This window comes from Pseudoliparis swirei, chromosome 20 (genome assembly GCF_029220125.1).
Source record: "Pseudoliparis swirei isolate HS2019 ecotype Mariana Trench chromosome 20, NWPU_hadal_v1, whole genome shotgun sequence".
Taxonomy (NCBI): domain Eukaryota; kingdom Metazoa; phylum Chordata; class Actinopteri; order Perciformes; family Liparidae; genus Pseudoliparis; species Pseudoliparis swirei.
This window is the reverse complement of record NC_079407.1, coordinates 20,634,992-20,651,486: the sequence shown is the minus strand read 5'-3', so window position 1 is coordinate 20,651,486 and position 16,495 is coordinate 20,634,992. Positions and strand designations below refer to the sequence as shown.

The 16,495-nt window shown below is 45.3% G+C and overlaps 1 protein-coding gene across 3 annotated transcripts in view; it reads left to right on the top strand.

The window, feature by feature from the left end:
* Nucleotides 1–16,495, top strand: part of cux1b (cut-like homeobox 1b) — a 57,165-nt gene that overhangs the window by 13,744 nt on the left and 26,926 nt on the right. For all 3 annotated transcript variants that reach the window (XM_056440520.1, XM_056440519.1, XM_056440518.1), the window contains exons 2-6: nt 3,047–3,157; nt 6,766–6,813; nt 10,662–10,740; nt 13,173–13,310; nt 15,153–15,276. In XM_056440520.1, coding sequence (XP_056296495.1) covers nt 3,047–3,157; nt 6,766–6,813; nt 10,662–10,740; nt 13,173–13,310; nt 15,153–15,276 — 500 coding nt within the window. The remainder of the gene's footprint in view (nt 1–3,046; nt 3,158–6,765; nt 6,814–10,661; nt 10,741–13,172; nt 13,311–15,152; nt 15,277–16,495) is intronic.

The following is a 16,495-nucleotide window of genomic DNA, read 5'->3' as shown; positions in this document are numbered from 1 at the left end:
TGATGGTTCTACTAAGCAAGGATCGGGTATCTGGACCCACTGAGTGTCGTCACTGAAAAGAATTCAAACCGGTTCTCCAATCTCATACTGGAGTAAATATCAACCGGCTTCAAGCGTTTAACTGAATTCCCATACATTGTTATAAGCTTGAGATTGAGAATATCACCTTCTGTTGTCCTATGTACATTTTCTAAAACCAGGTTCGGAGAAAACTGAGTCAGTATTAGGCTTAAACACATATTGTATATGAAAACCCTTGTGTCAACACTTTAAGTTCAAGCCTGTTTTTATAAAAAAACCACTGAAATGTTTCATTTTATAAACAAAGAACAGCGGTATAAGGAGCTAAAGGACATCTGCTGTGTGTTTCTCCCTCGAGTCAGCATCTTTGTAACGTGTAAACTGACCACAGGTCAATCCAGTTTTATTTTGCTTGGAATCAACGTTCTGCAAAAACAGCATTCAGCAAACTATGAACCTAAACTTATTTGTTCAGTGTTTCATTTACGGTACTTAAATATGACCTTAAAATGGGAATAGAATCGTCCCCCTAGTGGTCAGTAGGATGTGATGCGTGTGAGCAAGGGGCAGGCAGCATTGAGCGCTTTTGAATATTACGCTCCATCAGCAAGGTGAGTGTAAAGTCTGCCCCTGTCTGCTGATGTGGGCAGAGTCAACACCTGACTGGGTCTGAGGGGTCTTTTTATTATTATTATTATTTTTTTAACTGAGACCATGCCCATAATTACTTGCCCACTTGGCATTGAATCAATCCTCTTTCCTGTGCGATGTGTTTTATTTAGCTTAGTAGTGAGGATTTTTTTTGGGTATGGGGATTTGGTAACACATTGGGATATGTGCAGGGTTTTGGAAAGGGATTAGACACGATCAAGGGCGTCAAGGATTGGCACATGCCCTCCTAAAGAGTAACCCTCGTGGAGGACTGTGGATATTTCAGCTTTACTCTGAAACCGAGCACACTAATCAATGAGTACAAGGAGTTGTACATTTCCTTCCCTCATTAAAACAACCCGAATGTGAACAGTGGTGTAGAATGCAATAGTGTTGTCATGTAGTGCGGAGGTTTGCAACTTATTTCAAATTTTCAACCCATGTTTAGAGGCAGTGATAATTTTAGACGGTACAGACAATGTAATGCAAAAAAACTTCATTTTGATAAATTTGGTTTTAATTAACGTTCTCACGCTTTATTCCTTAAATTGATGCACTTAATTGTGTCCTGAGTTGACACACTCTCCCCCTCCTCCTACCCCTCCCCCTCCATCTCATATATTGATGACCTGTAATAATCGGTCACTCGTGGTATTTTACTTTTTAAATATTTAAATGTATGTACAAATGATTCCGAGTGTTTAATGGCACATTTAGACTAATGTACAAATTATCTCTTTGCTTTTGAGATATACCTAAAATTATCCCGGTGGCTGCTTATGCCTCCTGAAACCTGATCAGGCAGTGTTCCACTGTGTTATTAAATCATTTAAGATGATTAGCCTTAAGGCCTGAGACATCAAATTGTGATTAATGTTTGCACAGTTTAATGTTAGTATCTTGAACCAACTGGGCCTCATATTCTTGTTCCTGTAGCTAATCTTTACCAATATAATAATTACACCTCTATTCATGAACTAGAGCATTCATTTTTTGACAATTAATTTAACATGATTAAAATTCATAAGGTTCCACCTCTCATCAAGCGTTGCACAAGCTTCTGCGCACGCTCAAATTCACTAACAGATAGTGCAGCTGCTCCATGGCCACGGGCAGACAGGCTGCTGCATCAACTGCTCCATGGGCAGCGAGAGCAAGAGGGCATGGAAGCAAGTGAGCCTTTCTTCCCTCTTTTTTTTTTTTTAAACGTCCTGTGCTTCTGTGTAAAATCCATTGCAAATTTTGCAATCGTTTGTGGATAAAATGAAGCTTGTCAGGGAATTCATCTTAATGCTGATGGAGGGGAAATCTCTTAATTAGTACTTGATCACACTATTTCTTCAGAGGGTTGTATTTTCTTGTGTGTTTTGGGGGCGTGGGTGATGAGGGGAGGTGGGCATGTGCACATGAGTGTGTTTTGGGACCTTGTCAGCACACTGAGCCACAAGGGCCCCTGTGGTAATGTGTGTATTAAATGATTAGTGTGTTAGTTAGCATAACGGCCCTTCAGCAGCGTTTAATCACTCTCAGGGGTGGGCGGCCTCACAGGAGGTAGGATGGGAGGGGGCAGAAGAAAAGGGGGAGGCGGAGCAAAGGGAGACGAGAGATTTAAACAGGGAAGGTACTGCTGGTTGAATGAGTGAGTGGATGATCTGTAGAGAACAGGAAAATAAGGGCGGAGAGGGAGGAGTGAGCGCGACAGGAGGCAAGAATCCAACAGAAACATAATCCAGCAACTCTCACACACTCAGCAGAGAGATACAATCTTTACAAGGCCTGCACGTCTTGTTAATGTCAGCACTTGGCCCATCATCTGGAACAAGTCCCATAAATGGCTATTAATAACAATGCAAAATGGGAATGGCGGACCCGGCCTCCGTCTTGACAACACTGCTGTTGCTGATAATTGTGCTGTTGTTATCGGGGGGTTCTGGTCTGGTCTGGTGCAGACAGCCAATAATGGTTTTGAATTGTGTAGAGAGAGTAGTAGTGGTCTATCGCGACAGTAGCTGTCATACCCGACACAGTCGGAACTGACTGACTGACGGACTGAATGAAAGAAAAAATACTGCCTGCGCTGTTGGAAGATCAACAATCGACGTCGATGGGTTTTCTTTGGCGGGACATTGTCGTTGTGGTTCTGCTCTGTGCCTCTGCAACGTACTGGCCGAGTTCAGCTGAGGCAGGACAGTCCACAGCACGCCGGATGAGTCGAGGACTCGGCTCTGTAGTCAGAAAACGGCTCCCGTCTCTATATTCTGAATTATAACAATGATGCTGATTATGATGACAGACGGCGACGATAATAAGTACGACAAAAACTGTGCTGCTTTCTTCTTGGGGGACTCAAAGAAATGATGTGTTTGTGTTTCAGAAAGAACTAGACGCCACCGCCACTCAGCTTGCCAACCGACAGGATGAGAGCGAACAGTCCAGGAAGAAGCTCATCGACCTGAGCCGCGAGTTCAAGAAGAGCACACCAGAGGTGAGGACATCAGATATTCACAGACACGCTTACATCCCGCTTTGACAATCATGGTTCGCCTCGGCGTTTCTCTGTGTCTCTTCGCCCTCTTCATAAATTTTGCCGTGATTATTTACTCAGAGAGCAGGGGAGGAGTAGACGGCGCAGAGATGCGGGACTTGGCTCCCAAAAATAGTCTCGCCATTAGTTTCCCTGAAATCCTAAAGAGACAAAACAGAAAACCCCTCAGGAGTTTGTATTATCTGACCTAGTTGTGTGTGTGTGTGTGTGTGTGTGTGTGTGTGTGTGTGTGTGTGTGTGTGTGTGTGTGTGTGTGTGTGTGTGTGTGTGTGTGTGTGTGTGTGTGTGTGTGTGTGTGTGTGTGTGTGTGTGTGTGTGTGTGTGTGTGTGTAAAAGAAAGAGTGTGACAACACTACTAAGTGGGATCAGGAGGGAATTCTGTCCTGTTCCTGTGTTCCCATCACTACTCCTGGGAATATTTGTTTCATCTCTGTTACCAAGGCAACGCATTTGAAGCCACACAGCGAAAACAAAGTATTGTTGTGTTATTATTGGTAATGTCACCATGGTGAATTATTGATGGTGGCATGAATTATGTATGAATGGAGTAGACTGTGGATAGAAAATTGTTAACTCTCGGTGGAGTTGAGTCGGTCTATTATAGTTACCACAGGATGTGGATTGTGACTGTTGACTTCAGCTTGTAGCCCACCCAGTGTAGAGGAACACACACCAGGGGCACTGCTACCTGCATATAGAAGATGCTAATGTCTCTTTACCCGACACGTTCACCGCTGATCTCGTCTTCAAGTGTAACCACCTCACTAGCCACGACAGACAGACACGCACACAAAGAAAACATCCAGAGAAGCAGAGACACACACACACACACACACACCGAGCAGATAGCCTAGATCACAGAACAGGACCCACACATTCATCAGTGTAACAAGGCTGTGATTTAGGAAGGCTCCTCTGGCGTCTGTGTGGCCCCTGGCATCTCCCTGGTATGTGGAGGAGGAATCCGAGCCAGGCCAGGCGAGCGACGGGATTCATTACAGGGCTGTAACGGCTCAATAGGAATCAACACTGAAACTCCCGACGTCGGGAGGTGTGCGAGCATCCAGGCCGCCGACCAAACGGGCTCGTTCATAACATGCGATGGCTTGCGCTTGATTAAAAGTGCTCCGATCTTCACGTGGGCATTCGCGGAGCAGCGTTTCCTGTCTCTTGGGTTGCTGTGTGGTTGACCGGCCTATGGAGCGGGCTGTCAGCGCTCTGTGGTCTGCAGCAGTCGGCGGAGATCAGTCACATCAGATCAGACTGCATTAGGCTGAGCGGGAGTCCGTCTCTGATCCATTATTCAACAACCAGGAGACCGGCCCACGTCGACTGCCTCTAGTCTGCTGAGCTGTACTTGGTGTGAACTGCACTCATGGTATGCATAATAACACTCACACACACATAGACTTGCACGCACACACTCACGCGTGTGCAGGCTTTTGTAGCGTTTTCAATGTAGTGCAAAGACATGCAGCGTGAAAACAAAGTTTCCATAATTCATTAGCACCGACACACTGTTGAATTTTTCTTTATTTTTTAGACTACATCTCACTGTGCTTCCTAAATTGCCTGAATTATTCATCAAGTTCTTAATTTCCTTTTAGTTAGTCAAGTCTCCTCTACCACTCTGTTATAAAGGAAAAGATGGGAATGGTTGTAAAATGTCCCAAAGATTGGGTGCCAGAGGCAGTGGTAGAAAAATGTGTGTGTGTGTGTGTGCGTGTGTGTGTGCACACACATATACTCACGTTTGTGTTTAGCTGCAGGGCAGACAGACAGCGAATGGGAGTTCCATACTCCCTGGAGGATTCCTCGGGCTGGCCTGTCTGCTGTCTGCCGGCAGCTCACACACCAGCCATCCATCTCCTGCTGCCTGGCCCCCTCCACTCCCCTCACTACACACACACACACACACACACACACAGATTGACTATGGTGTCTGTGTGCATTGTTATGTTATATGGTCATAAATCTTGAGAAGTGGAGAGGGCAGGGGGGCGGAGCACAGGAGAGTGGACCAAAGGGGTTCAGAGCTCGGGTGTGCAGCAAAAGGTGTGTGTGTGTGTGTGTTACAAGATGAGAGGATATTCACCTAAAATAACATTAGGAGTTTAACTTGGCAAACAATTCAATAAGATTAATACCGCAATGTCAAACTATTATGGTCGTGTCGAGGCACCTCGTCATGCAGATAGTCATGATTTGTATGAAGGTAGTAATTATGGCAGGACTGCTAGACTAGACTGCATTACATTATACAGAGGTTTCTCTTTTTGGTCATAAATATTAACATTAGTTTGACGCCACCGTGAGAATAGCACACTGAATGTAAAATGGTGAAATGACAAAGGTTTTCTATGCTTATTCACACCAATAAAGATGAATATCTAAGCACATTTAGCTTTGATATACAGTGGAACCAGATGAAGGTAAAAGCTACAATTATTTATTCACCCAAACAGGAATTAGGATATTATCAAACTAATGCAAATGACAAAAATGGCACTCTCGTTTTTGTGTAGGTGTTTTGTTGTTGTCTTTTTGTGTGTGTGTGTGTGTGTGTGTGTGTTAGAGGGGGAGAGTCAGAAAAGGGAGGGGGTGGAGCTGGGGTGGGGTGGAGGTCATTATCCCCAGCAGGGGAATATTGAATTGGCCCAGACAAACAGCCGCAACGACCCCTGATGGGGTAACAATAGGGCAGGGTCACCGAGGTCATGACCTGTCCTCAGCCCCAGACAAGCGGCCTGTCTGGACCAACCTGGGATTAGGCCAGCCCCAGACACTGGTCCCAGGTCAGTTTGGGATGCATGCTCCCTGCAGCATGGGTTAGGCTTTTAGACAAGAGTTTTCTAAAAGGCAGCGGGTCTCCTGAGCACACATCTGTCGGTGCCCTACTTCACATCTTCATTAGGCAGTTTTTGGGTGGATGTGTGTGTGTGTCCACAAACTGTGCAAATCAAATGTTCCTGTACATAATGTCCTATTCAGCCGTGCTTTTACCGTACGCTCCAGTTCATTTTGTCAGGATGGAGGCTCGGCTAACAGCATGGTGATTTGCATGTTCCCCTGAGACATACTCGACTGGCTTTCTAATCTGAAACCGCCGACTCGTGCCGTAAAGTCATGCAATGGGGCTTGTGGGATGAAAAACATTTCCTTTACAGTAAAAACTTGGTTAACGTTAGTCCTACTCATTCTCTGTCTGACGCGCACTAGTGGTGCCTCTGGGTGGCCCAGGTGGCGCCGCACCTGTTCCTATAAGAACGGCAAAGCACTTCGGGGTACAAACCGGGCCTGCTCCCCTCCCTCGTGTTCATCACTCGCTCACGCATCACTCAGTATTCATCATCAATGGAAGAATGGCAGCTACTTGATTTCAATGAGTGACTTCTGAGGTCTGCGAGTGTAGAACTCTGCTCGTGGTCTCGCATCACTGCAGCCGGAGAGCTGTTTGTTAACTCTTGTTTTAGGATTAAAATGGACTGCTTGATCATTGATTATCTCTTTTTGAGACTCGCTAACCTCCTCTTCTCTTTATCTTTCAGGATTTCAGGAAACAGGTTGCCCCCTTGCTCAAGAGCTTCCAAGGAGAGGTGAGTAATTGGGGCTTTAAATTGACGTTGTGATGCACATGCTCGAGCACAGCGTGCATTTCATGAAGCCCGTTTGCTCCCTCTCTCAGTGACCTTCTCTCTGTTTCCACTTTCGTCTTTCCTCTTAAATTGTCATCTCTCCCCTCTCCTGTTCTTTCTCTTGCCACTATCTCATTTCCCCTCTTTCCTCTCCCTCTTTTCCTCGCTCTGCGCTGCTCTTGATTTTCTCTCCTATTCATGAAGTCCTGTAGCCCCAGGGTGTGTTTAAATTGCATCCTGCAAAAAAAAAAAAAGAATAGCACCACAAAACCCCGGCTCCAGCCAGTCACAACTCACCGAATGCTATTTCCTCAGACTATGTTTGTCTGCATGATTCCGTGGGGTTGTTTGTTGATCTGGTGAATCATGAGGCCTATTTTTGCTCGTTGTAGCTCATTTATTTATTTTCAATTGAATGTTGCGCCCTAGGTTTCTTTGTACCTTGACCTATAAGAGGTGACTTGTGCGTATGTGTGTGTGTGTGTGTGCAATATCATACTCCCACCGTTCCCCTCTATCTCCTCCTCCATCATTTTGGCCTATTTCCCTCATGACTCCTCCTTTCTGGCATCCATGCATTTCCAGTTCACTCCCATATGTGAAAGTCAGAGGGTAGGAGTGGAAGCGGCTGGTTTAGACTGGGCGTTCTTTGGGGTTAGAGTGGGTGGACATTTAGCCCAACGGTATCTCTTTATAAATGCACACACATGGACACCCCCTCCCCCCCCACACACACACACACACACACACACACACACGCAGGCAAACCAAATCATCTCCATAGACGGTGACAGTTTTGCTTTGCTCCTGGCCATAGCGTATTACAGTTTAACACCGGGTTAGTTTCCATATTCTTGTGTTAGAGCGGCAGCCACAGCCAGTGGTTATGTAAAAATGCTGTAATTTATAGTGGTCCCACCATGTTCTGCTGATGATCCACAGTCTATTTAGAGAATAGAAACGGCAGCAATATAATTGTGGCTTTGTCAGCTGTTTCCACCATCCTCATGTTGACACACCTCGACGGCGTGCACACCAGGACACGCTGAAGCGCATGGTGGGTGGTCGCGGAACTGAGAGACATTATCTTATGATTATTGAGATAATTCTGTACACCCGCGCCAGTCTTGGAGCAGCCCATCAATCAGTCAACTATTTTGCGCGCTTGCATGCCACAACATGAGTAGCTCTGAGAATGTGTAATTTTAGCCTGGCTTTGTTTGCTTACCCCTAAGTGCTTTGATCAAGGACAAGACGGTACCAAAAACCAGAGGGTCTTCCCGACAAAGTCCCACAGTAACTCATCCTTAAGCATTTTACCCTCGCAGCTTGAATCTTTACTAAGTGAATGTGGAACCCAGACGGAACAATAAAAAGTTTTATCCCAGCAACTTGGAGGTCTTGATCCTCTGTTTAATCTTTGTCATTGAAAGGTGGATGCCCTCAGGTCATAATTATTACCAATAACAGAACTGTTTCCACAAAGCCTCGGTTTGCTAAACGGGTTACGTGTGTGTGTGTGTTTGTGTGTGTGTGTATACGTGTGTTTGTGTGTGTATGTTGCATGCTCAGTGTTCCTTGTTGGTCCATCGATCAGATAAGCTTTTCCATTATCCAAGGCTTCAGTCCCTGCTTCCCATAGCCTCCCCTTATCAGACTCCACTGGGGCCCACGCACGCACACACACGCAGACATGCACGCACACAAGCAGGTCAGCCTGATGCCCTTCACACACTCTGGGTTAGATAGGGGAGCGCGGCGGTGCTGAGTGATGGTGGTGGCACAAGCTGCTGACGTATGTACGTATGTGTTTGTGTGTGTGGATGTGTCGGGGATACCTTTTGCAATTGCAAGCACTTCCCATTGGTAACCTACTGATACTGGTGAGGTATCATTTGTGTCACTTCATTTGTTTTGTTTGGTGTGTGTGTGTGTGTGTGTGTGTGTGTGTGGGTGGGATGGGGGCAGGGAAGCATGTACTAGCAGATGTCATTGGGATTGGTTGAAAGATCTGCAGTTTGGTGCAGCGGGGTTGAATTTGCAAATCCTGGGTGGTCTTCTAATGGCTCTGGTTCTGCAGTTAACCTGCCTCTAACTGTAGGGTGTGTCCTACATTAAATGTCTATTTCCTGCCTCCCATGTTGGGCTATATAAAGCTGCTGTACCACTGACCTTGGCCCAGTCATTGTACAGTCACGCAGCCGGCTTCCTTCATTGCCATTGGCAGATCGTTTTTTGCGTTTGTTTTTGAGCGTTTTTCTGGTGATATCGTTGTGCTGATCACAAACTCTTCTATACGTGCACGCGCATTTCGACATTGATGAAAGGTTCGCTGTTGGTGTGTGAGAGGTATTAGTACTCTGCATCAGTAATCTCCCATTAGCGGCCTTGCAACTGAGGATCCTGATCGCTCAATGTCACACAGCACATGAAGAGGGACATGATGTGAGAATGAGATATAGTAGTGGTGGGTTAGTGTGTGTGTGTGTATCGGTGTGTGGGAGTGTGACATGGGGAGAGACCGGAGCCCGATACATGCCAGGTAGACATTAGAGTGTGACAGAGAAGCGTGTGCGAAAGACTGACACTGAAAAAGATTGAGGGAGAGAAAGAAATGAGTCAGAACATGGAAGCGACAAGAGGGAGAATTCAAGAGAGCGACTGAGAGAAAGACATGGAGAAATATCGGGGGGGGGGGGGGGGGGGGGGAGAGAGAGAGGGAGGGGTGCTGGCACCAGCCTACTCGGGGCCAGATGTTTTGCGGCTAAAAAACTAGAGATGAATCAAAGCCATGTGAAGAGATTTATTAGGTTCCCAGAGGAGCCCAGGCAGTATTACATGTAGGCCGCTCTGTTTACAGTGGCAAGAACCCCTAAACCACCCATCAACTCCACTACTGGCTTGGCTGGGAATGTGAAGACTTTATATTTGGACTTATACAGGCTTTTGTCTTTATTCCCTTTCTCTCGGTGAATGTGCTGGAGGAGTTGGAAGAGAAACACGAGGCTGTTTAGTCTGAGTGCGTGAGCCAGAGTCGTCAGCTGTAGCGGTGCCCAGTACAGTAGCACCCTCCGAATGTCTTTATTCGCCGTCTGTTTCCCTCGATTTAGACTTGATGTGAGATGCAGTTTTCCTGCTCTGTCTGCTTCTCATATTGAAGTGTGACACACGGATCAAAACGGAGCTCGCAGCCTCACATTCCAGCGTTGACGACAGTGTAAAAGTTCCCCCCCGATTTTTTTTTTTTTTTAATGGATCCAATCTAATGCTGTCCATTTCAATAATATCGGTGATGGAATGCATGCCGTGCCCTCTTGTGTTAATGGCTGCTGCAGTAATGGATCCACGCTGTATTGCTGCTAAGAGCTGACTGAATAATCTGCCCCTGCTGTGGCTGGAAAGACTGAGCCAGCTGTTTAATGATGTCAGCGTGCTGGAGGGGAAACAAACACACACATTTGCACACACCCACATTGACGGACAGACAAACTCAGCCACACACACACACACACACACACACACACACTCTTGGACAGACGGACTTGGCCGCGTACGCGGCAAAAGAAAGGCATCCGTCATCAGCTGAACAGCTGAACTGACTTTCACGGGAAGGAAACGCCAACGCCGCCACTGTCAAGACAACCGCCATTGCAAGCGGCATACCGATGCATAGTGAGGAAATCCAGCTATGTGGATGACGCTGGCTGTGAGATTAATGGGGCTGCCTTTGGACTGTACGGCTGTGACTCAGTTGTGACTGTGAGGCGGTGTGACTGACGATGAACCGTTCTTTTTCTCCTCTCTTGCAGATCGATGCCTTGAGTAAGAGAAGTAAAGAAGCAGAGGCCGCCTTCTTGAACGTGTACAAGAAAATAATCGATGTCCCAGGTAAGACTACGACTCAAATATGTGCGTCCTCGTGTACGCCTGTGTTTGAGTGTTTGAGCGTTTGTCCAAACACCGTTCCAAAAAACGTGACCAGGAGACCCCCTTATCCATACAGACGGCACCAACGGGGGAGGAGAAAAAGCCCAACACCCTCCGGTGCTCCTTCACTGTGCATCCAGGCGTGTGCGACACCTTAATATGTCCCCCGCAAGCTCTCATCCCCACTGGCGAAGCCTTTAGAGGGTCTGAACAGAAGGTGCGTCCTGATACGGATGACAAGTGCGCCCGCGATTGGCTGCGCACATGAGCAGTCACGCTCGGCACACCGAGGCCAAGGAGGGACACGCAGCACAGTGTTACAGAACACACACACACACACACACACACACACAGCCACCGAGCTACTGGTTGGGGATTTTCAGCTGTACGGGAGCCCTGGAGGGGCCGTGTATGTAGGAATGAGAGGAGTTGAGTTCATCTATAGTGTAAGGAGGTCATCATATTCCCACATGGATGGACCTACAGTAATATCTTTGGATTGTACTGCTCCCAATAAGTCAGCCCCAGCTCTGACGGGGCTATTCTTAACTTGCAGCGAGACAATGATGTAATGCCTGATGCACACGCACACAGACACAGACCAGCCTGACTAATGCTGCAGTCTTGAAAGAGGAAACGGTGTGTTTTGTTCTGTCTTCTATCAGCTGAAGGCCTGGTTAGTCAGCCCAGTGTGCTCTGCTTCAGATTAAAGGTGTCTGGCAAGAGCGCTCAGCGCCAGTGGCCCACAAGTCAAACTGCTTTTGACAGGCTGTACAGTTGATTTGGAGGAGGGGGGGGGGGGGGGGGGGCGACGACGACGTGAAGGACGAAGGTTTGATAAGAGAAAGTTGATTTTCAAGGACACCGCGGCAGATAGGAGTCGAAATTCAGGGCAAACAGTTGAGTTCCTTCGTGTTTGTTTGTACTTGTGTTTGTATGAGACTATGCAATAGTGCAGATGTGTGTTTGTGACAAGATGTCTGTGTGTGTGTGTGTGTGTGTGTGTTTGTGCCAGTGTGCCAGAGCTTAGCCCTGCATGGTGTTTCACCTTGACAGCACAAAATCAGCATGAAATTCCCCAATCGTTCTCTGCTGATCTCTCATTAGCATAGTTAAGATATCTAACTGCGTCAGACACACACACACACACACACACACACACACACACACGGCCCTTACCCCCAGCTGTAAGCTGTCAGTTCCTTTTATCTGTACAACACACACACAAACATGCAAACTGCTCTTTTAGCTGGCATGCTGATGAGCGTCGCCTGCGTCTCTTGGCTGCCTGTCACCAGTCTGCCACCCATGAGCACCAATCAGATGTGATTGGCCTGACTGACAGGGCCCTCTTCATCACACTGACAGTTAACCCTGCTGTGTGTTCAGAGATGTCGGTGAAATGCCTCCAGAAAGTTGTCTTTCTTTCTTCTGTCTCTTGTTTCTTTAATCTCTTATTTACCTCGCTACTTTGTCCATCTGTCTGCTCCCCTGTTTCTCTCTTTTTCTTGGTGTCAAGCTGCATCATAGTGAGCACTTTAACTGATCACAGCCCAGTAATCATTGTTGTTAATGTGTGTCGTCTTTGTCTATTGACCAGTTATCCAGTTCTGTTACTGGGTCAGCAGTTGACTGGTTCTTCCCCCTCCACACAAAACCAAAGTGTATCTCGTACAACGACAATAGTCTCCGTTGTTACAATGGCTGATAGTGTATCATTCAATAACCTTTTATGGATAACACAATGTGCGCAACTAACTATGACCTTTCGGTGTTCTGTGTTGCAGCGAGCCAACTCTCTGTTCTTTCCTCTTTCTAATCAGTTGTGAGTTGGAATGTGTTTGCACTGGACCTACACTGAATTATAAATATCAATATTTGAGATTAATTTAATTCCAATAACAATATATTGGTCAATTTTGAAATTTGGAAGTTATGGTTTCAGGATAAACGCATATAGGATATTTACAAAAGAAAAATTAAATGGGAAGATACTAAAAGGTTCACCTTATGAAATGTATTGCTGAATTTACTACTTTTTGCACATATGTTAAAATGTACACATATCTCTTTGATAATGTATTAAGTGATATTAGTTCCCAAATGGCTTGACTCGCTGTGTCCTAATATTGCGAGTAATTGTAATATATTGTGATCCTTGCTGGAACCAGTACTCTTCCACAGAGGGATCAAAGGTCAGGGTCAGCTCCAGAACATTTCTCCTGGAGCTGCACAAGATTCATTGCCTTGCTCAAGGACACTTCACTAGGGCAAATGCCTGCTCTCGCAGGGCCTTGAATGTAGTTATTCCTAGCTCACTGGTCCAGCTTGGCGCCCTTGTTTGTGTAATCTGCTTTCCAGTGTGTTAATGTGGTGTGTTTTGTCTCTGCCAGATCCTGTACCTGTGTTGGAGCTGGCTCAGCAGCTGCAGCTGAAGCTCCAGAGGATGCACGACATTGAGACAGAGAACACCAAACTTCGTGAGACACTGGAGGAGTACAACAAAGAGTTTGCAGAGGTCAAAAACCAAGGTCAGAGACGGGATAACGTGCAGAGCCACACGATTTGGGAGTTTCCTGACTTTGTAGGACGAGCAATTAATCATAGATGAGCACATGACAAACTTTCATATCCCTATGATTTAGTATTTTTTGTAAATTGGCTGTGTTTTCTCGTTTTATTCCCCATTGTATCTCCCTTACTGCTATGACCAATTGCAACTGTTGACGGTGCAGAATGAACCCAAAACAAAACCCAAGGTGATGAAGTATGCTGCCCCAGTGAGAATGAACAGCATATTACTATTAGAATGGCTACTTTAACATCTGGTCAAGGGACAGCAGACATTTGCTGACACTGGCCCATTGACAGTGATGTTGATCAATATGCATTATCTTTAAAAAAAAATACATTTAAAACAATGAAAAGTATACCGACCTGGACTGAAAGAGGAAAGACTGTATATGACTTGAACATTTACTTTGAGGGTGATCTGAAATACAAGGCAAGATAGTTCATTTTATATTTTATGCTTTTCTGTTTGGCTTTAACGAAAAAAGTAAACACATTTTTTAATGTACGGCATTCTTACTGCTGCTAGTCTGAGAAATTCCACCCTTTAAAAAGTGAAGGTAAAAAAATGCAGAATTGCAGTAAAATCATTTTTGTCTCAACATTATGTCTTTATGTGGATGAAGTGCAAATATAAGGTCAAAGAAACATGCCGGTATTTAGAGGCCCTTTACAAAGAAGGCAGCCACATTTGGACATATTTAATGCTTTATAAATGTTTCAGAAACACCCAAAAAATGTACAAGGTTTTACATTCTGAAATAGGTTTTCAGGGGGGGAAAAACACGAGGCACAGTTTCATGAATAAAAAACGACAGGCTCCCTCAGGGTAAAGAAAGATGGAAAAACTGACTGAGGCAGAGAGATGAGTGAGAAGCGGGAATAAAAGTGGTGTAATTTCAGTCGAAAGGGAGGAGTGAGCGATGTTGTGGAATCCCCCTTTCCTCAGCGAGAGTTAATTGGAACAGCTCGATAGCGGCAGGGTTCCATTCTGCCATTGATTTTCCTGTTCCCTCATCCTTTATCCCTCCTTCCCGCCTCAATAGATGGGGGATATTTAAACCCCAAAACACACTGTGGAACTCCCACTCCTGTTAAATGCACACGCGGGCTTGCCTGCACCCACACACACACACACACACATACAAAAGAGTGCAGGGACCATTGATCCCCGCAACCTAAATGTTTAAAGTTCAGTTAAGCAGTTAAGGGGTAAGAGGGCTCTGAGGGGACTCTCCTCTATTGATTATGTGTCAGAGCAGTGAGACTGGAGTTTAAATCACACACACAAGCACACAAAGTGCTAAGAGCCCTCAGTCAAAGGCGGCAAGCAGCAATGCTCTTTATCATTGTCTCACTCACTTATATCTTTCTCAGAGAAACACGCTCTCACACAGGCATGGAGGCCTATTTATTACCCCAGTTATGTGTTGGATTTATTTCCGGCTGCCCCATACCGAGCTCAGCCGTCAACAGGTTATGGGGTTTCAGCACTAATGCAGTCCTAATGAATACGGCATATCTACTGTTGGCGAACGGTAAATATTCAATACCAGCCATGGATGTAAAGATTAGGCAGGAGCCAAAGGGGCCACGACCCTCGTCTATGCCGACAGTGGAAGAATGTGGGGGATGAAATGTGGCTCCTTAAGCAAAGGCCGAAAGGATTATTGTCATCAGCGCCATTTATCACGCAAAGGAAACCACTAATAGTCTGTTGTCTATAAAGTTAGCAAATTGCCTATTTGAACTGTTCCTTCCTCTTCTCTCAACGCCTGACTTTCTGCCTTTACCTCCTCCAGAGGTGACCATTAAGGCCTTGAAGGAAAAGATCCGAGAGTACGAGCAGTCTCTGAAGAACCAAGCTGAGAACCTGGCCCAAGAGAAGCAGCTCCAGCTACACAACGACTATGCAGAGAAGGAGAGGTAAAGCCGCGCACCCGTGTCTGTGTGTCTGTGTGTGTGTGTGTGTGTCTCTTCGTCTCTTCGAGTGGGTGTGAGTGTGTGTGTGTGTGTGTCTCCGCGTGTCTGTGTGAGTGGGTGTCTGTGAGTGGGTGTCTGTGTGTGTCTGTGTGTGTTTCTGTGCTACAGCAGAGGTGTTTCAAGTCATAACAATATTTTGCCATTGCAAACCTTTGGGTCATCGTGGCCTCAGACTGAACTGCTGCTGCTATGATCCTAATCTTTGAGTAATAGATTGAACATTTCTGCCTCTATTCAGCAAAGCTACTCACATCTTAATTATTTCTTCTAAACCAATATTCCTCGTTTTTCTCTCTCATATAGTCATCAACGAATTTCTGTCTCTTGCTTCCCTGGCATTGCCATCTATTAAGGACAATTCAGGAATGGAAAATATATAAAAGACATAGCATTTTCATGGGAATCAACACCCCAGACTATTTTCTATCCGTTACCACAATATCTTTCAATATCTTGAATAATTGCTACCACAGACATCTGTGTCTGAAAATATCCAACAACTAAATGGAACCCAGAAAATGACTATGTAATGTCAAAAATGATGATTCAGTGAAAAAGTCATTTATTTTAATGGGTTACTTTCTTTCCAAAACCCTTTTTCCAAATCATTTTGAAGTGTGTGGCTTTCAGATACACAGGACGCCTGCGGCAGTAATACATAAGCTAAAAATTGTTGCCAGATATTTAAGGAACCGGAAAAAACAATGCTGAATATTGAATTCATGTATAAATAAGTTACCCTGATACTGTTCTTTCCCAGGATCGATCCCATTCGACATAAAGACGTGGGCAGCTCTAATATTGTTTAATTTAAAAACAGTCCTGGTCACCTTTCCTCTAATAGGACACGGGCCCGTTTAAATGTGAATCCATTTGGTGTTCAGTTTAAAAAAAATACATTTGGAGAATTGATTTCTACCTTAAAATGTAGTTATCTTGGATAACTATGTGTTCCTATTTTTAATTAAAGGGATAAATAAACTTGTGCAAGGTGAAGAGAAACAATGAGCATTCAAAGAATAGTGCGAGTGCACATGTTCACTGAGTCCGTTTAATCCATTTCATCAACTTTACCTGCATATTATCAAATGGTCTTTATTATTATTATGTCACAATAAAAAAAATATATAAATGTAAATAAAACATTCTCAGCAGTTTCGAT